Consider the following 27,954-nt stretch of genomic DNA (forward strand, 5'->3'; position numbering starts at 1 on the left):
GACTAGGCACTTTACAGCCTTCCGGACTGAATATTGAATTCAACAACTTTAGATCTTGAACTCCCTCCTCCATCCCCACCCCCTTTCCGTTTCTTCCCCCTCCCTTTTGTTTTTTCCAATAATTTATATAGATTTTTCTTTTCCCACCTATTTCCATTATTTTTAAATCTATACCTTTAATGCCCTGTGAGTCTCTCCACCCCACCCCCACTAGAGCTGTACCTTGAGTGTCCTGTCATCCATTCTTAATTAGCACATTCGTTTAGATATCACCACCTTCAACACCTCTTTGTTCCTTTGTCTGTGACATCTTTTGATTATCTGCTCCTATCACTACTTGCTTGTCCCTACAACCACCCCCCCCAACTTCTCTCCCCCCACCCCCCCCACCTTAAACTAGTTTATATTTCACCCCTCTCCTAATATTACTCAGTTCTGTTGAAGGGTCATGAGGACTCGAAACGTCAACTCTTTTCTTCTCCACCAATGCTGCCAGACCTGCTGAGTTTTTCCAGGTAATTCTGTTTTTGTTTTAGCTTTAAGAGTTCTCAAATTACTGTCATTCAGACAGTAGGAAAGATTATAGTGCAACATTTAAATTGTGTTGTGCGGTTTGAAAAACTCCAAAAGATAACTGCAGAAATAACAAAAACACAGGAGTTATAAAGTGCTCAATGTTACGTCTTTGAAATGTTTATTTTCAATAATCCTTAATCTGGAATATTTACAGGAAAATTATTCGGAAGATACTGGGATAGAGTTTCCACAAAGCAGCACAATTTACCCAAAGCAGAAGCATAGAAAATAGGAGGAGTAGGTCATTTGGCCCTTCGAGCCTGCTACGCCATTCAACATGATCATGCGTGATCCTCTATCTCAAAGGCGTACTCCTGCATTCTCCCCATGCCCCTTGACGCCTTTAGAGTCCAGAAATCTATTTATTTCCTTCTTAAATATATTCAGTGACTTGGCCTCCACAGCCTTCTGTGGTGGAGAATTCTGCAGGTTCACCACCCTCTGCGTGAAGACTCTAGCATTTTCCCTACTACTAATGTTAGGCTAACTGGTCTGTAATTCGCTGTTTTCTCCCTCGTTCATTTCTAAAATAGTGGAGTTACTTTTATCATCCTTCAATCTGCCAGGACTGTTCCAGAATCTACAGAATTTTGGAAGATGACAACCGACACATCCACTATTTCCATGGCCACCTCCTTTAGTACCCAGAGATGTAGATTATCGGGCCCTGGGGATTTATGGGTTTCAGTCCCATTAATTTCTCCATCACTATTGTTTTAATAATATTAATTTCCTTCAATTCCTCCTTCTAACTAGGCCTTGGTTCCTTAGTAATTCTGGAAAGTTATCTGTGTCTTTCTCCGTGAAGATAGAACTAAAGTAGTTGTTTAATTGCTCTGCCATTTCCTTGTTCTCTATTATAAATTCTCCCATTTCAAATTTTTGACTTCACCAATCTTTTTCTTCTTACATACTTATAGCTTTACAGTCTGCTTTTATGTTCTTTGCAAGTTTACTCTCATACTTTTATTTTTCCCCCTTAATCAATCTCTTGGTCCTCCTTTGCTAGACTTTAAACTACTCCAAATCCTCAGGCTTGCTATTTTTTCTAGTAACTTTATATGACTCCTCTTTGGATACAATATTATCCTTAATTTCTTCTGTTACCCATGGTTATGCTGCTTTTCCCCATTCAGTTTTTGCGCCAGAAAGGAATGTATAACTGTTGCAATGCATACATTTGTTCCTTAAATATTAGCCATTGTCTATCTTTTATTGAAGTTCCCCAATCTATCTTAGTCAAATCACACCTCATACCTTGGTAGTCTCCTTTCTTAAGATTTAGGACCTTAGTTTCAGATCAAAATACTTCACTTTCCATCATAATGAAGAATTCCATCATGTTATGGTCACTCTCCCCTAAAGGACCCCACACAACAAGATTATTCATTAAACCCCTCATTGCACAATACCAAATCTAGGATAGCCTGTCCTTTGACATACTGGTCTAAAAAGCCTCGTGCACATTCCTAGAATCCATCCGACACAGTAGTATTGCTAATTTGGTTCGCCCAGTTTATGTAGGTTAAAGTCACCCACGATTACTGTAGCACCCTTGTTACATGTATCTCTAACTTCCTGTTTAATGCCATCCCCGACCTTATCACTACTGTTTGGAGGCCTATAGACAACTCCCACTAATGTTTTCCGCCCCTTATTGCCTCTTTGCTCCACCTAGACTGATGCCACATCTAGATTTTTTTAGCCAATATCCTCTCTCACTGTCGCGCTGATTTCATCCTAACTAACAACGCCACGCCACCTCCTTTTCCTTTTTACCTGTCCGTCCTAAATATAGAGTACCCTTAGATATTCAGGTCCCAGCTTTGGTCATCCTGCAGCCATGCCTCCGTAGTCGCAATCGAATACCTGTTCACATCTATTTGCGCTGTTAATTTGTCTACCTTATTGTGACTGCTCCGTGCATTCAGATACAGTGCCTTTAGACGTCTTTTTTTTAAAAAAAAGATTTTTACACATTTTTTTGTACTGCTCGCCCTCGTTTCCTCTGCCTTTCACTTTTCTGTCTTTCATTCCTATCTATGTTTCCCTCTCCTTATGCCTCCCCGCTCAGGTTCCCATCCAACTGCCAATCTAGTTTAAACCCTCCTCCACGGTGCTAGCAAATACCCATGCAAGGATATTGGTCCCTGTCCTACTGGGGTGCAACCTGTGCAGCTTGTACAGGTCCCATCTTCCCAGAATCAGTCCCAATGCCTCAGGAATCTAAATCCCACCCTCCTACACCATCTCTCCAACCACACATTCATCTGGTCTATTCTCCTATTTCTGATCGAGCTAGCATGTGGCCCTGGGAGTAATCCTGAGTTTACTACCTTTGAGGTCATGCTTTTTCATTTATTTCCTAGCTCCCTATATTCTGCTTTCAGACCCTAATCCCTCTTTTTACCTATGTCGTTGGTACCGACATACACCACAACCTCTAGCTATTTGTCCTCCCTATTCAGAATGCTCTGCAGCCACTCAGTGACATTCTTGACCCTGGCACCAGGGAGGCGACAAACTACCCCGGTGTCATGTCTGCAGCCACAGAAACGTCTATCTGTTCCCCTTATGACAGAATCCCCTATCACCCTGCATTCCTCTGAGAAACCATCTACCCCAGCAGTATCCAAAACGGAAAATCTGTTGGAGAGGGAGATGGAGCCACTACCCACCTAGTGCTTTTACTCTGTCTGGCAGTCACTCGTTCCTTTTCTGCCTGTGCACTCTTTACCTGCGGTGTGACCATCTCACTGTACATGCTATCCACGAAGACTCCAGTGATTCCAGGCGCAGCCCCAGCTCTGAAACATGGATTTTGAGTAGCTGCAGCTGGAGACACTTCCTGGAAACATGGTTACCCTGGACACTGGAAGTGGCCCTGACTTCCATCATCACACTGGAGGAGCATTCCACTTGGCCAAGCTGCCCTGCATGAGTTAATTTAATTTACTCCCTTTACTTTCACTTCCTCTAATTTAGAGAATATTAAGGACAGAAGAAGAAATACTAGGTCCTACTTACCAAGGCCACCGTTCTTCTTATGGAGCAAAGATAAAAAATGAAAGGCCTCCTTCTTCCCTCCTCACCAAACTCCAACTGAAGTGCTCTAATGCATCCCAAAGCAGCACTCCAGTGCAAAATAGCACTTCTGAGATTTATTTTTGTGCATGTCCAGCATGAATCGAGTTTCCATGGTCTTCTGTGCAGGCATAATACTTTACCATTCCCCAGTGACTCAATTGATAAAGCCAGTGTGCAGACACAGGAGCCAGGAAGTCTCATGTTGCATTCATGGTTTGTGATGAGTTACCCAATCTCAGAAGCACAGCTACATTTAACTGCATAACTTTGCTGCTAGAAGTGGTAAGGGGGAAATATGTTATTTGTTACAGATAACTACACCATGGCCCTGCCAAAAAAAACAGCACAAAGGGAGGGGGGTGGTCAGCTGTGATGATTACAGCTCAAGTCATAGCCTCCAATTTGTAGCACCTAGGCTCAAGTATTTAGTGGCCAAGTTGGGCATGTGTGGATCTTTACCCAACCTCCAGGAACAACAAAACAATTCTCTTTCCAACCTCCATTTTGTTGGTATACCTGCACCAGATATGGCCAGCTTCAGTGATTCCTCATTAAGTTTCCTCTGCTCTGCCAGTTCCTTCTGAAATTGAGCAATCTTCTCCATCTCCAACTCTTCTGTGCTTTTTCCCTTTGAACCCATATGTTGCTTCCTCCTATAGAGAAACAATGTAGATGAATCTGAATATATAATTTTCAATAAATTCTCAGCTACCAGTGAGAAAAAATCTCATTTTACAATCATGCTTTGTAAAAGAATCAAACCATGTATTCAAACACTGCAGCTTTAACATGTCTTGAAACTCAAGTACCATAGCTTAGATTCTAAGTGAACCTCTAACTTTAGCTTACATATTTGCTTGTAACTGCATGAAATGGTACTGAACTAGTCAAAACCAGCACATAACTGATGGGGGTGTCAGGATTTGAGAAAATAGCTCCTAAACTACAAGATTCTTGAAACTAATGCCAGATGCCAGGGACCAATTAAAGATCAATTACATTGCCTATAGTAACTGGTCTATGTAGTAAATGGTTTGTATAGGGGGGATTAATTAACTGTTAGGGTATAAGGAAGGAGGTCAAAACCATGTTCATTGTAGCAGAGAGAAGATCGATCCAAAGGGAAGGAGAGAATTACCCCTTATCCCAGATCTGAGAACTACAGAAGCACAAAAATCTGAGAAGTCTACAAAATGAATCCAGTCTGGGTTTTCGTGCACTCTCTTGTCCATAGCCAAATTGGAAGTAAAGCCTATTAAGCAGTGTTAATTGCTGCCTAGTTTATTAGGTCATATTTTATGCTTAAAAGACCTTTCCAATTTGCTACAATTTGACAACCTTGCTGTTGACCTCACACCAGAATTAGCAACACCAGGCATTCCATTCCAAATAAAGGAAAGTCCTTAACTTTACACAAGTGCAAGCTTTACAAAGCAAGACTAGAAATGTTCTCATCCCAATATTCAAAAGAGACAGATCCTTCTCATTCAATGAAATAAAAATTCAAGTCTGGCACAAGGTGACTGTTGCAATTTGGGTTGGGTTGGGTTGGGTTGGGGTTGGGGTTGGGGGGGAGAAGTTACATGGAATTTATAGCACATACGGGTCATTCAGCAACAGGGCCATGCTGGTGTTTATGCTCCACCCAAGTTTCTCCCCACTTTATTTCATCTTTCCCAAGTTACATTTCCCCTTCACGTATTTACCTAGATTCACTTTAAATGCAGAGCAGGAGAGGAGTAGTATACCTCCAGGGACATCATACATTTAAAACACTTGTGCTCAGCATGTTTCCTACCCTGCTGTGTCAGAACTTTACTTTGACTAAAATTAACAATTTCAAAAGGGAGACCAGCAGGGCAAACAAGAGCTTAAAAATGGCTTTATGCAGACTAAAAACAAATGAGTATAACTCAAAAAAAACCTTCAAGTCACACAAGCAAATATGACTGAGGTAATGTGACTATTCTGATGGCAGAGCCTCAGTCAGTGAAATTGATATATTTGCCTGGCCCTAGTTTGCAGTCAATGCTGACTAACAGCTAAAGTTAGAGTTGAGGGAAGAAATGGGAGTAGCACTCGGGGTTCCCGTCTGACCTCTGCACCCAGCCATTCAAATCAAGATGAAAAGTGGTTTAATTAGTCTTCTGCGCAATACTTATGAAACTTAATTCGTAACTCATTGCTTTGACTGAAACTGGGACATGTCAACCATCAACATTCTGCAGATTGGACTCTCTTTCAGCAATGACTCCCTTTCACCAAATGGAGCCTGTGACAGACATACATTATACTTCATTACGACATAATGTCAATGAAGACACAAACTAAATGACTGGCTATTCTCTGCAACAGTTCCACTATATAGATTTTCAGACCAGGGAAACATTGCATGAAATAAAATGAAAATGCTGGAGACAGTTGAGTCAAGCAGCATCTGCAGTGAGGGGAAGGTAGTTAACATGTCAGATTGTTGACTGGTCATCTGGCTGGAATGAACATGCTCAGATCATACGAAATGAGAAGAAAACTAGTTTTCAGGCTTTTGCTGAAAGCTAAGTAATTGTCCTTCTGCCCCAACATACTTTACCATGAAGAAATCACACAAACATACAGCACAGGAGGCCATTCTACCCATTGTGTTGTGATGGCTCTTTGAAAGACCGGTCATGTTTCGGTCTACATCGTGCTTTTTGTCCAGACCCAGCAAGTTACCATCCTAACGTACTTGTCCAACTCCCTTTAAAGTATTTATGGAATCAGCTTCCAACACACAATGTTCCAAATCCTGATAATCGAGTGAAAAAATTTCTGGCACCACACCCCCACCCCCGGAATCTTCTAACGATAGTTTGAATCTATAACCTCTAGTTAATGACCCATTGTAGAGACACAACCTTAGTAAACTGCTACTTATACATTGAAGCTGAGGAAAATAAGGGATTAGAAGATGATCAAAGACACACTCACAAATGTGCAGCAGAGGAGAAAGTTATTTTTGAATTGTGTAACACATTTAGAAGTATGTTAGAGCCACAAAAAGGAACTAAAACTTCACATCAGGGAGTACAGGAAAAGTCTCAGGTCAGTGCCTCGGTCAAGCATTAGAAAGGATACGAAAAGATTCATGCAAATGGTTCCAGGAACGAGAAACTTCAGTTACGTAGATAGATTGGAGAAGTTGGGACTGTTTTCTTTGGAGAAGAGAAGGTTGAGAGTTGATTTGATAGAGGTATTCAAAATCATAAGGAGTCTGGACAGGGTAGAAAGGGGAAACTGTCCCCATTAGTGAAAGGATCGAGAACCAGAGGACAATGATTTAAAGGTGATTGGCAAAAGTAGCCAGGCTACATGAGGAAAACTGTTTTCATGCAGTAAGTGGTTAGGAGCGGGAATGCACGGCTTGAGAACCTGTGGGAGGCAGATTCAATCATGCTTTCAAAAGGGAACTGGCTTGTTATCTGAAGAGGAAAATTTACAGGGTTATGGGGGAAAGGCAGGAGAGTGGCACAAGGTGAATTGCTCTTAAAGTCAGCACAGACAAGACAGGTCAAATGGCCTTCTTCTGTGCTGTAACCATTCTATGGTTCTATTGACCACAATTTAACAGGGTAACTTGGGAAATCTGGTACTCACTGGAATAAGATCTGAACATGTTTATATATACTGTGCTTAGCTGCTCTATGTATTGCAACAGGAAACTAATACATTAACAAGGGATTAACTGGCACATTCCACCTGATATGTAGGATTTCAGGTCACTGAAGTACAAAATTGAGGCACTAGAGATTGTATTAAGTTGATGATTAACAAAACTGTCAGCATAAGCTAAACTCAATAAGGTTCTCCACAACTTGCATTAATAGTTGCATCAGAAAAAATCAAGTAGCAAGACAACTTAGAGGTATATGTATCCTTTCTTTACTTCAGAAATGACACTTACTTGAGAACTGTTGGTGTGCCAGGCAAGGTTAATTTGGTACAGGTCCGAGAAAGACTCCCTGCTCTACTCCCAGAGCACTTCCCAGTCAGAACCCTAGATTTAATACAAGGAACATAGGTAATTAAAAACAATCTCCAACATTAGCATTAGCTCAAACCAGATAGTTGTTGGTTTGGTACATCTGTTAGACCAATATAACAATCTTAATTACCACCAAGCAAATTACACTTAGGTCAGCTCGCCTACTTGACACCAAGTTTTGGAAACTGCAAAGCAGAACAATAATGATAGTGTGGATTCAAACAAAGCCAACCCCAATTTGCAATAAGAATTTTGATTGCAATACTGGCCAGGCAAGAGCTACAGCAAGCAAACCATGCACCCCTCACTTTAAAATCTGCCAGGAACCCATTTAAGTTCAACATCGAGGAGCAACACCATTGCTAAACAGGTAACTCTTAAAATCCAATTAAGAAAAGTGCAGTGTTTTCCAAACCCTAGTCAGAGTGCAAAGATTCCAGCTTGGAAACTTGCTGTTCTCCCACAAGCATTCCTAGTATCCAGAATGCTGCACTTTCAGGCAAGGAGGGAGAAAATGAGGGAAAGATGAGAATGACTTGCCACCTACCCTCCTCCTTCCCCTGCCCCTTGAAACATGCACAAACTCTCAAAGGAAGTTTAAACAAAGCAGCTTACAGTTTAGGTTTTTTGTTAACTGGTGGTTCTGAAGATTCCAGATCCTGAGTTCTCCTTACAGCTCGAATTTTGCCCAATTGTTTTCTTAATTGTTCAGATGGTCTCCGGGTTGACCTAGCGAAAATTAAAATTTAGACAAGATAGGAGCCACAGCCTAGCACAATGCTACAATTAAATAAAACTTTGCCCTGACAATATTCACTAATATCAACACATTGTCCGGAATTGAATGGTTGAGTTATTTCCCCCTAGATTTCTTTCTAATCTCTGTCCATTCATTCCTATATATCGCATACTTCAGACCAGATCGAAATACTTTGCAATTCATGTAGAAATTCACTTGCCAGGTCACCCATTTTGATACCTGATCCTTTTTCATTTGTTCTTGAGCATTGCTGGCTAGGCCAGCATTTATTGCTCATCCATAATTGCCCTCAAGAAGTTGGTGGTAAGCCAACTTCTTGAAACGTTGCATTCCACATGGTGTAGGCACAGTTATAGAGTGTTAACCTTCTGTTGTCTGTGTCTACCATTCTATTTTAGGACAAATTTAACAAGCTCACATTTGGCTCCCATATGCAAGACATTAATGTAGAACCGAAAAAGTGTAAAATCTCACTGGCCTTTGTGGCACTCCAGCCCCAGCCTCAACTTAGTACCATTGTCATTCCAACTGAATGTCTAAATTAGGGTTACTATGCATGTATGTAAATGCATGGAGTATAGTAAATAAGATTGGTGAGTTACAGGCACAGATTCCCATGTGGAAATATGATGTTGTGGCGATAACAGAGACCTGGCTCAAGAAGGGCAGAACTGGGTGTTAAATATTCCTGGGTAGAAGGCGTTCAGAAAAGATAGGAAAGGAAGGAAAGGAGGAAGGGTGGTGGTATTGGTTAAGGAGAGCATTGCAGTGCAAGAGAAAGAGGATGTCCCAGAGCGTTCAAGGACAGAATCAATTTGGCTAGAGCTAAGGAACAAAAAGGGTGCAATTACATTGCTTGGTCTAGTCTATGGTCACCAATTAGTGAGAAGGGACATAGAAGAACAAATCTGCAGGGAAATTGCAGAGAGATGCAAGCATTATAGAGTAGTTACAATGGGTGACTTTAATTACCCGAATATAGACTTGGATAGTTGTAGCGTAAAGGGCGGAGACGGGCAAAAATTCCTAGATTTTGTTCAGGAAAATTTTCCACTGCAGTATGTATCCAATCCAACAAAAAAAGATGCACTGTTGGAGCTAGTTCTTGGAAATGAGGTGGAAATGAGGTAAATCAAGTGTCAGTGGGGGAACATTTAGGAGACAGTGATCATTGTATTGAATGTTTTAGGATGATGATAGAAAAGGACGATAGGCAATCCAGAGTAAGAATAATTAACTGGACGAGAGTCGACTTCGATGGGATAAGAATGGAGCTGGGCCAGATAGACTGAAATGAAAGATGGTGGGAAAAACTGCAGCTGAACAATGGGCTACCTTCAAAAAAAAAAATGTTTCACGCACAGTCAAGGTACATTCCATCAAAAGGGAAAGCTAAGGCAGACAAATCCAGAGCTCCCTGGATGAAAAAGGAGATAGAAATCAAGATAAAGAAAAAGTGTGCTTATGATAGGTATCAGGTAGAAAATACAATTGAGAACCAAGAGGAACACAGAAGGTTCAGGGGGGAGGTGAAAAAGCATATTAGAGAAGCAAAGAGGCATTATGAGAAAAGACTGGCAGCCAACATAAAGGGGAATCCCAAAGTCTTCTATAGGCATATAAATAGTAAAAGGGTGGTTAAAAAGGAGTAGGGCCAATTAGGGACCTAAAAAGGAATTTACACATGGATGAAGGGCCATGGCTGAGGTATTAAATAAATACTTTGCATCCATCTTTATCAAGGAGATCGAAGTTACCCAGGCCACAGTGACAGATGAGGAAACTCTGTCACTAGAAGGGTTCAAAATTGATAAGGAGGATGTGTTGAATAGACCGCCAGTACTTAAAGTTGACAAGCAACTGGGTCCAAATGAGATGCATCCAAGGATATCAAGGGAAGCGAGAGTAGAAATTGCAGGGGCACGGCCATAACTTTTCAGTTTTCCCTAGTCTCAGGGGAGGTGCCAGAGGACTGGAGAATTGCAAACATTAAGCTTTTGTTCAAAAAGGGTTCTAAGGATAAGCTCAGCAATTACAAACCAAGTCAGTTTAGCTTCAGTGGCGGGCAGGATTCTAGAAACAATTACTCGGGATAGAATTAGTAGTCACATGGAAAAACATGAGTTGATCAGGAAAAGCCAGCATTGATTTCTAAAGGGGAAATCGTGTTTAACTAACTTGCTTGAGTTTTTTGAAGAGGTAACAGAAAAGGACAGTGAGAGTAATACTGTTGGTGTGGTGTACATGGACTTTCAAAAGAAATTTGATAGTGCCACACAACAGACCCGTGAGAAAAGTTATTGCACATGGAATAAAAGGGACAGTAGCAACATGGATACAAAATTGGCTGAAAAATAGGAAGCAGAGAGTAATATCAATGGATATTTTTCAGACTGGAAGGTTTGTAGTGGAGTTCCCCGGGGGTCGGTATTGGGACCCTTGCTTTTCCTGATATATATTAATGACTTAGACCTTGGTGTGCAGGGGACAATTTCAAAGTTTGCGGATGATAAGAAGCTTGGGAGTGTTGTAAATTGCGGGGACAAGAGTGTAGAACTTCAAAAAGGCATAGACAAGTTGGTGGAGGGGATAGATAGGTGGCAACTGACATTCAATGCGGAAAAGTGTTAGGTGATGCATTTTGGTAGGAAGAATATGGACAGGCAATATAAATTAAGAAGTGAAATTTTGAAGGGGGTGCATGAGCAGAAAGGCCTGGGTGTATATGTGCATAGATCATTGAAGGTGGCAGGATAGGTGAAGAGAGCAGTTAATAAAGCAAATGGTATCTTGGACTTTATTAATAAGGCATAGAGTACAAGAGCAAGGAGGTTATGCTGAATTTATATAAGACACTCGTTAGACCTCAGCTGGAGTATTGTGTACAGTTCTGGGTGCCATGTTATAGGAAGGATATGAACACATTGGAGAGAGTGGGGAGGTTTATAAGAATGGTTCCAGAGATGAGAAACTTTAGTTGCGAAGATAGATTAGAGAGGTTGGGACTGTTCTCCTTCGAGAGAAGGCTAAGGCTAAGAGGAGATTTGATAGAGATGTTCAAAATCATGAGGGGGCTGGACAGAGTAGATAGGGAGAAGCTGTTCCCGCTCGTAAAGGAATCAAGAACGAGAGGGTACAGATTTGAAGTGATTTGCAAAAGAAGCAAATGTGAATTGGGAAAAACTTTTTCACACAACAAATGATTCGGATCTGGAATGCATTGCTTGGAAGTGTGGCGGAGGCAGGTTTAATTGAGGCATTTAAGAGGGCATTAGATGATTATTTGAATAGAAACAATGTGCAGGGGTACTGGCAAGGCAATGGCACTATGTTACAATGCTCATTTGGAGAGCTGGTGCAGAAACGATGGGCTGAATGGCCTTCTTCTGTGCCATTAAAATTCTGTAACCAACTCAAGACTTGGGACCTTGGTTCAGCAGCTACACGTTATTAATAACCGGGAGCAGCCATACTCTTGAAACCACATTATCACTTGCCTCCTCAGCGGCATTGTCTTGCTAGAAACAGTCTTATCCAAGTTGTCTTGCTGTGCTTCCACAGAGGTTACCAACCTTTCTGGTAGACTATCAGCAGTATCTTCTGGAGGAAAAAAGTAAACAGCTCTCAATAGCACAAGAAACTGAGCAAACATATTTGTATAGTTATTTCCCCACATGAACTACAGTAAAAATTTGACATATTCTGCAATAATCTAACACAAGACTGTTCAATTCTAACTACACGATACAGAATCAGTACAACATATTACACAAGTATTCAACTGTGGCTCAGTGGTAGCACTGTCAGAAAGTTGTGGGTTTATGCATTAACTAAAATTAAGCAGACACTTCGATGCAACACATCAGCATCACACAAAAGATGATTGTCTGGACAGCATCACAATGCGATTTGTGGAAGTTTGCTGTGCACAATTAACTGTTGCATTTCTTACATCACAGCAAGAACACTTCAAAAATGACTACACTTAGTCAATCTTACCATCATAGATAGTTTACTGCATAGAGACTGTTCATTAATAGATAGTTCTTCAACACTACATCCAACATGTAGTTAAATATATTTGAAATAAAATCTCAAGTACAAGTAGACCTATTTATAAATGTGCAAAGGGTTTTATTGTCCTAAGAAAGGACAGAACATCACCCCCTCCCTCTCCTGCCAAGAAAAAGTACAAAGCTGAAAATTACACAAAAAGGTTACTTCACTGATTTTCTTCCAACATGCAGCGCTGTGTGTCTATATTGAAGCATTCCTTACACTTGCCCACCTCCAGTTTAGCATCTTTTGTGAACTTGAAAACATGCTGCAAAAAGACTGCTATATAAAACCTAAAAGCTTTGGGAATTCAAAGCAAGATCTGGAATTATGCAAGAAAAATGACAAAGGAAAGGAAGCAGTTTATACTTCAAGAGTAGGATGCACATGCATGTGTGCAAGTAGTGGCGGGGGGTGCAAGTAAGCTGAAATGCTGAATTGGATAGTTCCCAAATAGGGATGGCCAGATTGTAAATTTCCAAAATAGCAACAAACTTCAGGTTCATTAACCAATGCAATGGACTTTGCGCCAGACAAATTGTACAGAATCAGCAAATTGTACAGAAATAGGCCAGGTGGCTACTGTGTCCAAACCGGCTCTCAGCTAGAGCAACTTATATCTCATTCACCTGTCTTTTCTCTCTTCAGATAATTAACCAATCCTCTTTTGAAATCCATGATTGAATCTGCCTCCATGATACTCTCAGAGTGCATTCCAGATCAACAATTCGCTGCATAAGAAAGGATTTTTCTCATGTCATTGTTGCTTTCATCAAACACCTTAAAATCAGTGTCCTCTAGTTCTCAACCCTTCCACCAACATGACAGTTTTCTCTATCTACTCTGTCCAGACTCACGATTTTGAGCACCTTTATCAAATCTCTCAATTTTCTCCAAGGATAGCAGCCCCACCTTCTCCAATCTACCCACGCAACTGAAGCTTCTCATCCCTATAATCTTTCTCAAATCTCTTTTGTACTTCTCTAATGCCTTCACATCCTTCCTAAAGTGTAGTGCCCAGAATTGGTCACAATACACCAGTTGAGGCTGAACCAGTGTTTTAGAGGTTCATGATAACTTTCTTGCTTTTGTACTCTATGCCCCAATTCATAAATCTGATATGCTTTATCAACCACTTCCTCAACCTGGCCTGCCACCTTCAATGATTTGTACACATACTACCCTAGGTCTTTCCGCTCCTTCACCACCTTTAGAATTGTACTTTTAAAAAAAAACATTGCTTCTCCTCAGCCTTCCTGCCAAAATACATCACTTCACTCAATTTAAACCTAATTTTGAAATTGTGCCCTGCACACCCAAATCTAGGTCATTATTTAGAAGAAAAGCAGTGATCCTAACACCAACTCTCAGGGAACCCTGGGGTACACCTTCCTTCAATCCAAAGAACAAGTGCTCACCACTACTGCGTTCAGTCACTTAGCCAACATTGTATCCATCCTGCCATTGTACCATTTATTCCATGGGCTTTAACTTTTCTAACAAACTTGTTACAGGGTGCTAAATCATAGTGCAGAAGAGGCCCTTCGGCCCATCGAGCCTGCACCGACACGTGAGAAACACCTGACCTACCTACCTAATCCCATATACCAGCACTTGGCCCATAGCCTTGAATGTTATGACATGCCAAGTGCTCATCCAGGTACTTTTTAAAGGATGTGAGGCAGCCCACCTCCAACACCCTCCCAGGCAGCGCATTCCAGACCATCACCACCTTTTGGGTAAAAATGTTTTCCTCACATCCACCCAAAACCTCCTGCCCCTCACCTTGAACTTGTGTCCCCTCGTGACTGACCCTTCAACTAAGGGGAACAGCTGTTCCCTATCCACCATGTCCATGCCCCTCATAATCTTGTACACCTCAATCAGGTCGCCCCTCAGTCTTCTCTGCTGCAACGAAAACAACCCAAGTCTATCCAACCTCTTTTCAGAACTTAAAATGTTTCATCCCAGGCAACATCTTGGTGAAGCTCCTCTACATCCCCTCCAGTGCAATCACATCCTTCCTATAATGTGGCAACTAGAACTGCACACAGTACTCCAGCTGTGGCCTCACCAAGGTTCTATACAACTCCAACATGATCTCCCTACTTTTGTAATCTATGCCTCGATTGATAAAGGCAAGTGTCCCATATGCCTTTTTCACTACCCCACTAACATGCCCCTCCGCCTTCAGAGATCTATGAACACACATGCCAAGGTCCCTTTGTTCCTCAGAACTTCCTAGTGTCATGCCGTTCATTGAATACTTCCTTGTCAAATTCCTTCTTCCAAAGTGTATCATCTCACACTTTTCAGGGTTAAATTCCATCTGCTACTTATCTGCCCATTTGACCATCCCGCCTATATCTTCCTATAGCCTAAGACACTCAACCTCACCATTAATCACCTGGCCAATCTTTGTGTCATCCACAAACTTAATAATCCTACCCCTCACATAGTCATCTACGTCACTTATATCAATGACCAATAATAGGGGACCCAAAACAGATCCCTGTGGTACGCCACTGGACACTGGCTTCCAGTCACTAAAGCAGCCTTCTGTCATCACCCTCTGTCTCCTACAACTAAACTAATTTTGAATCCACCTTATCAAATTATCCTGTATCCCATGAGCATTTGCCATATGGGACCTTGTCAAATGCTTTGTTGACATCCTTTTAAACTACATCAACTGCACTACCCTCATCTACACACCTGGTCATCTCCTCAAAAAATTCAATCAAATTTGTTAGGCATGACCTCCCTCTGACAAAGCCATGTTGACTATCCCAGATCAAACCTTGCCTCTCCAAGTGGAGATAGATTCTCTCCTTCAGAACTTTCTCCAAGTTTCCCTACCACTGATGTGAGGCTCACTGGCCTATAGTTCCCTGGCTGATCTCGACAACCCTTCTTAAATAGCGGAACCACATTAGCTGTTCTCCAGTCCTCTGGCACCTCCCTCGTGGCCAGAGATGAATTAAAAATTTGGGTCAGAGCCCCTGCGATCTCCTCCCTTGCCTCCCTCAGCAGTCTGGGACACAAATCATATGGACCTGGAGATTTGTCAATTTTTAAGCCTACCAACACCTCCAATACCTTTTCACTCCCTATATCAATTTGCTCAAGAACCTCACAGTCTCTCTCCCCAGGTTCAATACCTTCATCCTCATTCTCTTGGGCGAAGACGAATGTGAAGTATTCGTTCAAAACTCAACCGACATCTTCTGGCTCCACCCATAGATTGCCCGCTTGGTCCCTAATGGGCCCTACTCTTTCCCTGGTTATCCTCTTACCATTGATATACTTATAGAATATCTTGGGATTTTCCCTACTTTTACCAGCCAGAGCTTTCTCATATCCCCTCTTTGCTCTCCTAATTGCTTTCTTAAGCTCCACCCTGCACTTTCTGTACTCCACTAATGCCTCTGCTGATTTGCTCCCTTTGTACCTGCTAAAAGCCTCTTTTCCTTCTCATTGCATTTTGAATATCTCTGGTCATCCATGGTTCTCTGGGCTTGTTACTCCTTCCTATCACCCTATAGGAAACATGTTGAGCCTGTACCCTCCCCATTTCCTTTTTGAATGACCCCCCACTGCTCCTCTGTAGATTTCCCCACAAGTAGCTCACAAGTAGATCCAATAGAGGGCAGTAGTGAGTAGTGACTGAGAAGCATTCTGCGAGAAGTCAGCAGAGTCACTGCAAATCATAAGGGGATCGAGGAGGACCCACTGTCAAAGAACAGAGTAGCCCCAAACCTTACATTGCTGTAGTGTTTCCATCCCTCCCTCCTCCTCAAACCAAAAAAAGAGAGAGAGATGGAGAGGCAGTAACTTCAGGAGTGCACCAGACCTGCGAGGGACACTCTTCTGAAAGTGAATTTTTAAAAAAGCAGCTGATTGATGAGTAAATCCTGGTGAGTTTTTTTTCAATCTATTAAAATAATTCATTGCTTAATACTGAGGTAGGAGTTAAAAAAATAAAGTATAGAGTAGTACTGTACAAGTATAATTAGTCAAGAAACAAGGTTCCTAGCTAACAGAAATAAAGCCCTGAGCTAGCGTATTTTTATTTTAAAGGGAGTAACTAGCTTAATCGAGAGGGACGTCATGGCAGGAGAACTCAGACCCGTGATATGCTCCTCCTGCAGGATGTGGGAAATGAGGGACGCTGGAATGACCATGTGTGCGGAAGGTGTGTCCAAATGCAGCTTCTAGCTAACCGGATTTCGGAGCTGGAGCTGCAGGTGGACTCATTGGCATCCACGATGCTGAGCAAGTCGTGGATATCACGTTTAGAGAGGTGGTCATACCACAGGTGAAGATTATACAGGCAGAAAGGGAATGGGTGACCATCAGGAACAGTAAAAGACTCAGGAAGGTAGTGCAGAAGTCCTCCGTGGTCATCCCCCTCTCTAACAGATATATCACTTTGGAGACTGTTGGGGGATGGCCTCTCAGGGGAAAGCAGTAACAGCCAAGTTCACGGCACCGTGGGTGGCTCTGCTCAGAGGGGTGGGAGGAAAACAAGTGGCAGGGCTATAGTGTAGGGGATTCAATAGTTAGGGGCACAGACAGACGCCTCTGTGGCCGCAAACATGAATCAAGGATGGTATGTTGCCTCCCTGGTGCCAGGGTCCAGGATGTCACGGGGCAGCTGCAGGACATTCTGGGGAGGGAAGGTAAACAGCCAGTGGTCGTGGTACACATTGGTACCAACGACATAGGTAAACTAAGGAATGAGGACCTGCAAGCTCAGTACAGGAAGTTAGGAGATAAATTAAAATGCAGGACCTCAAATGTAGTAATCTCAGGATTACTCCCAGTTCCATGTGCTAGCGAGAGCAGGAATAAGAGGATAGGCCAAATGAATACGTGGCTGGAGAGATGGTGTAGCTGGGAGGGATTCAGATTCTTGAGGCACTGCGACCGGTTCTGGGGAAGGTGGGACCTGTACAAACCAGACAGGCTGCACCCAGGCAGAGCTGGGACCAGTATCCTTGCGGGGGTTTTTGCTAGTTCTGTTGGGGAATATTTAAACTAGTGTGGCAAGGGGATGGGATCCCAGGAGTAGGATCAGATAGGTCAGATTCAGATCAGAAAAATTGGAGGTAATACATTAGCTAGGGACGTTGTGATAGACATGGAGTTACAGGAGAAGCAAAGTTTAAAAAGTGTCCAGCAAGGGAAATTGACGGGGTTAAACTGTTCATACTTCAATGCAAGGGGTATTACAAACAAGGTAGATGAGTTAAGGGTACAGGTAGACACATGGCAGCAGGGTGTCATTGCTATAACGGAGACCTGGCTAAAGGAGGGACAAAACTGGCAGCTTAATATCCCTGGTTATAGAGTCATCAGACACGATTGAGTAGGAGATAAAAGGAGGGGGGGGGTAGCACTAATGGTTAAAGAATCAATTCCAGTTGTGAGAAGGGATGATATACTAAATGGGTCAACAAACGAGGCTTTATGGATTGAGGTTAGAAATAAAAAAAAGGGGCAGTGACACTACTGGGAGTATACTACAGACCCCCAAATAGTGAAAGGGAGCTAGAAGAACAAATATGTAGGCAAATTTCTGCTTGTAAGAACAAGAGGGCAATAATAGGAGACTTCAACTATCCTAATATAGTTTCTGTCCCGGCAAACCGATCGTGTCAGCCTGTTCCTGCCCCATGGAACTCATTTCCTGCTATCTTGACTCCATTCTCTCTCACCTTGTCCAGTCCCTTCCCACCTACATCCATGATTCCTCTGACACCCTACATCATATCAACAATTTCCAGTTCCCTGGCCCCAACCGCCTCCTCTTCACCATGGACGTCCAATCCTTCTACACCTCCATCCCCCACAGGATAGTCTGATGGCTCTCCGCTTCTTCCTCGAAAAGAGGCCCGAACAATCCCCAACCACCACTACTCTCCTCCGTCTGGCTGAACTTGTTTTCACACTGAACAATTTCTCCTTTAACTCCTCTCACTTCCTCCAAATAAAAGGTGTGGCTATGGGTACCCGCATGGGCCCCAGCCATGCCTGTCTCTTTATGGGGTATGTGGAACATTCCTTGTTCCAGTCCTACTCCGGCCCCCTCCCACAGCTCTTTCTCCGGTACATCGATGATTACTTCGGTGCTGCTTCATGCTCTTGTCTGGACCTGGAAAATTTTTATTAATTTTGCTTCCAATTTCCACCCGTCCATCATTTTCACATGGTCTATCTCTGACTCTTCCCTTCCCTTCCTTGACCTCTCTGTCTAAATTTCTGGTGATAGACTGTCCACCAATATCCATTACAAGCCTACCGACTCCCACAGCTACCTCGACTACAGCTCCTCACACCCTGCTTCCTGTAGGGATTCCATCCCATTCTCTCAGTTCCTTCGCCTCCATCGCATCTGTTCTGATGATGCCACTTTCAAAACAGTTCCTCTGGCATGTCCTCCTTCTTCCTTAATCGAGGTTTTCCACCCATGGTGGTTGACATGGCCCTCAACCGTGTCCGGCCCATCTCCCGCGCATCCGCCCTCACACCTTTTTCTCCCTCCCAGAAACATGATAGGGTCCCCCCTGTCCTCACTTATCACTCCACCAGCCTCCGCATTCAAAGGATCATTCTCCGCCATTTCCGCCAACTCCAACATGATGACACCACCAAACACATCTTCACTTCACCCACCCTGGCGGCATTCCGTAGGGATCGTTCCCTCCATGACACCCTGGTCCACTCCTCCATCACCCCCTACGCCTCAACCCCCTCCCACGGCACCTTCCCATGCAACCGCAGAAGGTGCAACACCTGCCCCTTTACTTACCCTCTCCTCACCGTCCAAGGGCCCAAACACTCATTTCAAGTGAAGCAGCATTTCACCTGTACTTCCCTCAACTTAGTCTACTGCATTCGTTGCTCCCAATGCGGTTTCCTCTACATTGGAGAGACCAAACGCAGACTGGGTGACCGCTTTGCAGAACACCTTCGTTCAGTCGGCAAGCATTACCCAGACCTCCCTGTCGCTTGCCATTTCAACACTCCACCCTGCTCTCATGCCCACATGTCCGTCCTTGGCATGCTGCAGTGTTCCAGTGAAGCTCAACGCAAACTGGAGGAACAGCACCTCATCTTCCGACTCGGCACTTTACAGCCTTTCGGACTGAATATTGAGTTCAACAATTTCAGATCATGAACTCTCCCCTCCATTCCCACCACCTTTCTGATTTATCCCCCTCCTTTTTGTTTTTTCCAATAATTTGTATAGATTTTTCTTTTCTCACCTATTTCCATTATTTTTAATTGTATTTCCATCCATTGTTTTATCTCTACCTTTTAGCCTAATTTCGATCCCTTCCCTTCACCCCACCCCCACTAGGGCTATCTGTACCTTGCTTGTCCTGCTTTCTACCCTTAATTAGCACATTCCTTTAGATAATATCACCACCTTCAACACCTCTTTGTCCTTTTGTCTGTGACATCTTTTGGTTGTCTCCACCTATCACTGGCCCTCTATCCAGCTCTCTTGTCCCAAACCCCCCCTTAAACCAGCTTATATTTCACCCCTTTTCTATTTTTCCTTAGTTCTGTTGAAGAGTCATGCGGACTCGAAACGTTAACTGTGCTCCCTTCCACAGATGCTGCCAGACCTGCTGAGTTTTTCCAGTTATTTTTGTTTTCGATTTCCAGCATCCAGTTTTTTGCTTTTATCCTAATATCAACTGGGATTCAAATAATATAAGGAGCACTGAGGGAGAAAAATTCATGCAGTGTGTCCAGGAAAATTTCTTCAACCAATTAGTGACAAACCCAACGAGCGGAGGTGCAATTCTAGACCTCGTCTTGGGGAACGAAGAAGGGCAAGTGGGTGAAATGACAGTTGGCGACCATATCAGGGACATTGATCACAATTCAGTTGGATTTAGCATTACCATGGAAAAGGACAGAGATAAGGCAGGAGTAAATGTCTTGAACTGAGGGAAGGCAAATTTTGCAGAAATGAGAAGGTGCTTGGCTGAGGTGGACCGGATAGCACTGCTGGAGGATAAAACAGTGGAAAACCAGTGGGAAGCACTAAAAAGCAAGATCCTAATTGCACAAAGTAGACATGTCCGCTACAAAAATAAGAGCGGTACTGCCAAATCTAGACCCCCCTGGTTGTCTAGAGGAATACAGGGGAAGATCAAACAGAAAAAGAAAGTGTACGATAGGCACAAAGAACTAAGCACTGCAGACAGCCTAGACGAATATAGGAAGTGCATGGACGAAGTAGAAAAGGAAATAAGGAAATCAAAGAGAGGGCTTGAAAAAAGATTAGCAAGTAATGTTAAAGATAACCCAAAGATGTTTTACCAATACATTAATGCTAAGAGGTTAGTTAAGGAAAAGGTGGGACCTATCAGAGATGAAGATGGAAACTTGTGCGTAGATGCAGAGGCTGTGGGAAGGGTTTTGAATGAATATTTTGTCTCTGTGTTTACAAAGGAAAGGGAGGATGTAGATATAGTAGTCCAGGAGGAACACTGCGAGATATTGGAAGGGATAGTCATAAAGAGAGAGGAAGTACTCGAAGGGTTGAAATCCTTGAAAGTTGATAAGTCACTAGGGCCAGATGGATTGTTTCCGAGGCTGCTGAAGGAAATCAGGGAGGAGATAGCAGATGCTCTGAGGATGATTTTCCAATCTTCACTAGATACAGGAGAGGTACCGGAGGACTGGAGAAATGCAAACTTAGTTCCATTGTTTAAAAAGGGATCAAAGGAAATGCCAAACAATTATAGGCCAGTTAGTCTTACATCAGTGGTGAGCAAATTCGTAGAATCAATCCTGAGAGATAGGATTAACTGTCATGTGGAAAGACATGGGCTAGTCAGGGATGGTCAGCATGGATTTGTTAAAGGAAGGTCTTGCCTCACATATTTGATTGAATTCTTTGAGGAAATGACAAGAAGGGTTGATGAAGGTAGTGCAGTGGATGTTGTGTATATGGATTTTAGCAAGGCATTTGACAAGGTCCCACATGGCAGATTGGTCAGGAAAGTAAAAGCCCATGGGATTCAGGGTAATGTGGTAAACTGGATAAAAGGTTGGCTTTGTAACAGGAAACAAAGGGTAATGGTTGATGGATGCCCTTGCGAATGGAAAGTTGTCTCAAGTGGTGTTCCACACGTGTTCCTTTGATCCCTTTTTAAACAATGGAACTACATTTGCATTTCTCCAGTCCTCCAGTACCTCCCCTGTATCTAGTGAAGATTGGAAAATCATCCTCAGAGCATCTGCTATCTCCTCCCTGACTTCCTTGCTGTTTGTGTTATATATTAACGATTTAGACGTGAACATGGGGGGCACAATTGGGAAATTTGCAGATGACACAAAGATTGGCCGAGTGGTGGATAGTGCAGAGGATAGCCATAATCTCCAAAACGATATAAATGGGTTGGTAGAGTGGGCGGTGAAGTGACAGATGGATTTTAACATAGAGAAGTGTGAGGTCATACATTTAGGGAGGTCAAACAGTTACAGGGATTACACAATAAATGGGAATATACTAAGAGGGGTAGATGAAGTGAGAAGTCTTGGTGTACAAGTACACAGGTCCCTGAAGGCAGTAGTTCAAGTAGACAAGGTTGTAAATAAAGCATATGAATGCTTTCCTTCATTGGCAGAGGTATAGAATATAAAAGTAAGGATATAATGTTGAAATTGTATAAAACACTGGCGAGGCCACAACTGGAGTATTATGTGCAGTTCTGGTCACCACATTACAGGAAGGACGTAATAGCTTTGGAGAGAGTGCAGAGTTGGTTTACAAGAATGTTGCCAGGGTTAGAAAAGTGTACCTACGAGGAGAGATTGGATAGGTTGGGATTATTTTCCTTAGAACGAAGAAGGCTAAGAGGTGACTTGATTGAGGTATACAAAATTATGAGGGGAATAGATAGAGTGGACAGGATAAAATTGTTTCCCTGGTGGAGGATTCTAGAACCAGGGGACATAGATTCAAGATAAGCGGCAGAAGGTGTGGGGGGGACATGAGGAAGAACTTTTTTTAACGCAGAGGGTAGTGGGTGTCTGGAATTCGCTGCCCAAGTTGGTGGGAGAGGCAGAAATCTAAACTCTTTTAAAAAGTACTTGGATCTGCACCTTAGGTGCTGTAAGCCGGGTGCAGGAAGGCGGGATTAGAAAGGGCACCTGGGTGTCCTCAGGCTGACATGGACAAGATGGGCCAAACGGCCTCCTCCTGTGCTGTAACTTTTCTATGGCTCTAAGTAGCTGCTCCCAGTCTACCTTGGCCAGATTCTGCCTTATTTTACTAAAATCCGCTCTCCCCCAATCCAAAACATTTTTTTTTTGCAACTTGTCTATTTCTTTGTCCATAACAAGCTTAAGTGGTACCATAACAAAAACAGAATTACCTGGAAAAACTCAGCAGGTCTGGCAGCATCGGCGGAGAAGAAATCAGTTAACGTTTCGAGCCTTCAAGGCCCTTCGGCAGATCCGCCGATGCTGCCAGACCTGCTGAGTTTTTCCAGGTAATTCTGTTTTTGTTTTGGATTTCCAGCATCCGCAGTAGCTTTTAGCTTTTTGTTTTTATCTTAAGTGGTACCATGTTGTGGCCGCTATCACTAAAATGCTCCCCCATCACCACCTCAGCCACCTGTCCGGCTTCATTCCCCAGAATTAGGTCCAGCACTGTGCCGTCCCTTGTTGGACCCTCTACATATTGACCTAAAAAGTTCTCCTGTACACATTTCATGAAATCCACTCCATCCAAGCCCTTAACACTATGTCTATCCCAATTAATGTTGGGAAAGTTGAATCCACGTACACCACACTAACATTACCTTAAAACTCAATCAAGTTAAGCACAATTTACCCTGAAAAATCCTTGCTAGCTTTCCTTAATTAATCCACATTTGTCCAAGCTACAGGATTTTGTCCCGGCCAATTGTCTAGAAGCGTTTCTACCGCCAAGGTTAAACTGATTGTCCTGATAAGTTACTGGGTTTATCTTTACACCTTTTCTGAACAATTTGCAAATTCTCCAATCCTCTGGCACCACCCCTTAGTTTAAGGAAGACTGGAAAATTATGGCCAGTGCCTCTGCAATTTCCAATATCACTTCCCTCAGTTTTCTTTGATGCATCTCATCCAGTCCTGGTGCCTTATCAACTTTAACTACAGTTAACCTATCCAATGCCTCCTCCTCATCAATTTTAAACCCTTCTAGTGTGAATTAACTTCTATATGTGATAGAAGTAGTACGTTGATTTTACACAATGTTGACATGCTGGTTTATACAATATTTACTACCCACAAGGGTAGTGATACAAAAGAAAAGTCAAATTCTTACTTGTAGGTGCAACATCTTCGTTAATTTGGCTTGATACAAAGTTTGGTTCCTCTGCTTCACAAGGAGGTTCATGCAATTGTTTTTTCAAAGTCTGAGTTTGGGTTGCAGGTGCTTCCACAGGGACAGTGCTATTTGCTGCCCCTTGGTCAATTTGCTGATCTAATGTAAAAGAGACAGTATATTCAACATCAAGGAACAATAGGTTTGCAGACTCCAAACTAGAGCATTGCAGGAGCATATCATTTTGTGCATTACCTGCATTGGGCCAGGGCTTCAACCTGGGGTCTGCAGGATCAGTGGATTTCAGTCTGACTGGAGTCAGGCAAACCACGCAGTGCAATCAGACCCCCTAAATCAAGATCTGTATATTGCCATCCAGCCAAAAATCAGACATACAATCTAAATAGTTTTCACTTTTATATATAAAAAATGCTAATGGAACCTTGGCTTTTAGCTCAAGAGAATTGGAATACTGTACAGGAGTGGGAGCGTGAATCTTCAAATTAAAAGAAGAATTTGAGAAACTCTCAGCAGGTTAGATTGGGGGGGGGTGGGGGGATGGTGTTCTGATCATTTCAAGCGAAAGATTTTCTGTTTCAATTTCAGATTTCCTGGATGTTAATTATGGAGTTATGCTTTAGCTTAAGATCCTTGATAAGGCCCCATCTAAAGTATTGCATTCAGTTCTGGTCAGTCCACCTCAGGAATACAGAGCGGTTATTGATCAACTCATGAGAACATAGCTGTATTCCCTGGAATTTAAAAAGATCAAGGGGATCTAGCCAGCTGGCAGTGTCCAGAACTGATCATAACCTTAAAATTAGAACTAGGAGCAAAGCTAGGAAACACTTTCACAAAGGGTAGTGAAACCTGGCACTTTCAAAAGGACAATAGATACTGGGCCAAATGAAATTCTCAACACAAATAAAAAAAGAGTTGTGTTTAGTAAAGGTACCAAAGAAAATGGAAGACAACATTCCTGACTTGAAAACATGTTGCTACTCATTCGTCATCACTGGGTCAAAACTCGAGGTTCTCCCTAACAGCACCTTGGGTGTACCCATGCCAAATGGATTGCCCCAGCTCAAGAAGGCAGCGCACCATCACCTTCAAAGGGCAATTAAGGATGAGCAAAAATGCTGCCCTTGCCATTGACACACTTATCACATGAATGAATGAAAACCTACCACTTTAAGCAAGCTTTCGGACCCCTGTCCTTATGTAGCTCAGTGTGGGGGAGGGAGAGAGAGAGAGAGAGAGAGAGAGAGGGGGGTGTGGGGGGGGAGGGAGAGAGAGGGGGAGGGAGGGAGAGAGGGGGAGGGAGGGAGAGAGGGGGAGGGAGGGAGAGAGGGGGAGGGAGGGAGAGAGGGGGAGGGAGGGAGAGAGGGGGAGGGAGGGAGAGAGGGGGAGGGAGGGAGAGAGGGGGAGGGAGGGAGAGAGGGGGAGGGAGGGAGAGAGGGGGAGGGAGGGAGAGAGGGGGAGGGAGGGAGAGAGGGGGAGGGAGGGAGAGAGGGGGAGGGAGGGAGAGAGGGGGAGGGAGGGAGAGAGGGGGAGGGAGGGAGAGAGGGGGAGGGAGGGAGAGAGGGGGAGGGAGGGAGAGAGGGGGAGGGAGGGAGAGAGGGGGAGGGAGGGAGAGAGGGGGAGGGAGGGAGAGAGGGGGAGGGGGGGAGAGAGGGGGAGGGGGGGGAGAGGGGGAGGGGGGGGAGAGAGAGAGGGGGGAGAGAGAGAGGGGGGGGAGAGAGAGAGGGGGGGGAGAGAGAGAGGGGGGGGAGAGAGAGAGGGGGGGGAGAGAGAGGGGGGGGAGAGAGAGGGGGGGGAGAGAGGGGGGGGGGAGAGAGAGGGGGGGAGAGAGAGAGGGGGGGGAGAGAGAGGGGGGGGGAGAGAGAGGGGGGGGAGAGAGAGGGGGGGGGAGAGAGAGGGGGGGGAGAGAGAGGGGGGGGGAGAGAGAGAGGGGGGGGAGAGAGAGAGGGGGGGGAGAGAGAGAGGGGGGGGAGAGAGAGAGGGGGGGGAGAGAGAGGGGGGGGGAGAGAGAGGGGGGGGAGAGAGAGGGGGGGGGAGAGAGAGGGGGGGGAGAGAGAGGGGGGGGAGAGAATGGGGGGGAGAGAATGGGGGGTAGAGAGAGGGGGGGAGGGACAGAGGGGGAGAGAGGGACAGAGAGATAGAGGTGGGGGGGGGCGATTTACCCCTCCCGGGGCCGGGTGAGAGTGACCTGGGGCAGGGGGTATCTCCGCCAGCACCCCCCTCTCCCGGTAGCCCTGTGCCGCTGCTACTTACCAAACCAGCAGTCGGCCCTCGGGTCGTCCTGTTCCTGTAGATTGTTGAAATCGATGTGCGTTGGAGCATCGTAACTCCAGGTGAAGTGCGACTCCGCCATGGCTCTTATATATATCTCCTGTTTACTCTCGATCTCTCTTTCCCCTCAATCTCCTGTTTTCTCTCTTTCCATATATATATATATATATATATTTATCTCTCTCTCTCTATATATATATATATAACTATTTCTCTCTCTCTCTCTGCCTCCCGCTCTCTCGCGCTCTCTCCTGTTTGAATCTAGCGGTTCAACCGTTAAAACTTTGAATTCTCCCTGACCAATCACACCTCGCTTCCCAGAGGGACGGTAGCTGATTGGCCATCCCGCCAAGTGACGTCACTGCTGGGCCGTTACCCTGGGAACGCTCCCCGAATCGGCGGCGGATTCCCTGGCGGTGAGAAAGAGATTTCCTTTAGCCGGTAAGGTTAGACTGTGAAATATTGCACTTTATACCAAGGAAATGGCCTTCCAATTCTTGTCAGCGCAGCAGGAATCGCTCAGTTATTTTAACCAATCAGCAACCACATCATTTCGTATTGGCCAATCGTCGAGCAGGCGCCCTTTGGTTAGCCAATCAGCATCAGACAGAAACCAGTTAAAGTTTTAATTCCACCAATTAGCATTCAGAGGATGGGGCTCGCTATTGAGGCAATGGAGTCAGCCAGCCAGAGAGAGATAATACTGTCCCCAAAGCCTGCCAACTATAAAGAGTGTGATGGAATACTCTCCAGTTCCCTAGATAAGTGCAGCTCCAACAACACTGATGAAGCTGGACACCATTCAGGACAAAGCGGTCCCGCTTGATTAGAACCACACTCACAAACATTCACTCACTCCACTCCTAATGCACAGTTGCAGCAGTGTACAATCTACGAGATGCTCTACAGAAACTCATCAAGGCTCCTTAAACAGCACCTTCCAGACCCACAACCCTTACCACATAGAAGAACAAAGGCGCATGGACGCACCTTTACCTGCAAGTTTCCTTCCAAACCATTCACCATCCTGACTTGGAACTATATTGCCGTTCACCACCACCTTCATAAAGGCAATTCAGCCTGCACAGTAGATATTGGCCTTCATAGTGGTATTCAGATCCCATAACTGAATTTAAAAAGCTGACACTTACCTAAAAACAATGACAATGTAAATATTCCTGAATATAACCTTAGAACTTGAAAACAAGTAATTAGTAAAATTTTGCAACACAAATAAAAAGCACCTTTCACACTCTCCATATGTCCCAAAGCACTTTATAATCAATTGTGTACTTTTAAAGTGTATTCATTGTTGTAATGCACAACCAATTTGCACATAACAAGCTGCAGCAACTTCAATGAGATAAACTTTTTAAAATTCTCATCTTCTTGTATTGGTGACAGACAAATGTTAGTCAGGACAGTTCCTGGTTTCATAATAGTGCCATGGGATTTTTTTTGCCCGCACCAGATACAAGTGTACTCGGTTAACAACTTATCCAAAAGGCATCCAGCAGTGCAGGTTCTCCCTCAGTTCTGGACAAAGCACTATTATGGATTTGTGCTCAAGTCTCTAGGGAGAGGCTTATACCCACTTGTGAAGTAAGGGTGGGAGAGCTACCACTGAGCCACATGACATTTCGAAATGTGTATGTCAGAAATTATAATGGAAAAATGTGTCAGGCATATGATTTTTAAAATATTTACATATTTAAAAATGCATTATAAGTATTTTAATGCAATACATGTATTCTGTATGGTTATCTGGAGTACTTAAGGTATAAATTATAGAAATAAATTATCCAATTTTATACACAT

At 43.7% G+C, this 27,954-nt stretch overlaps 2 protein-coding genes across 4 annotated transcripts in view; one reads left to right on the top strand and one right to left on the bottom strand.

Moving 5' to 3' along the window:
* The window catches only part of tpx2 (TPX2 microtubule nucleation factor), a 57,710-nt gene extending 31,395 nt beyond the window's left edge, over positions 1–26,315 (bottom strand). For 2 of the 3 annotated variants that reach the window (XM_078555511.1, XM_078555509.1), the window contains exons 1-6: positions 26,119–26,315; positions 23,845–24,003; positions 11,945–12,047; positions 8,303–8,416; positions 7,607–7,699; positions 4,180–4,316 (exon numbers count right to left, since the gene is read on the bottom strand). In XM_078555511.1, the coding sequence (XP_078411637.1) occupies positions 4,180–4,316; positions 7,607–7,699; positions 8,303–8,416; positions 11,945–12,047; positions 23,845–24,003; positions 26,119–26,218 (706 nt within the window). In that variant the 5' untranslated portion in view covers positions 26,219–26,315. The remainder of the gene's footprint in view (positions 1–4,179; positions 4,317–7,606; positions 7,700–8,302; positions 8,417–11,944; positions 12,048–23,844; positions 24,004–26,118) is intronic. The other variant, XM_078555510.1, reaches the window with a different exon arrangement.
* eapp (e2f-associated phosphoprotein) overlaps positions 1–27,954 on the top strand; it is a 503,058-nt gene that overhangs the window by 61,350 nt on the left and 413,754 nt on the right. The gene's annotated exons all lie outside the window — the stretch shown is intronic.

This window comes from Cetorhinus maximus, chromosome 13 (genome assembly GCF_964194155.1).
Source record: "Cetorhinus maximus chromosome 13, sCetMax3.hap1.1, whole genome shotgun sequence".
Taxonomy (NCBI): Eukaryota; Metazoa; Chordata; class Chondrichthyes; order Lamniformes; family Cetorhinidae; genus Cetorhinus; species Cetorhinus maximus.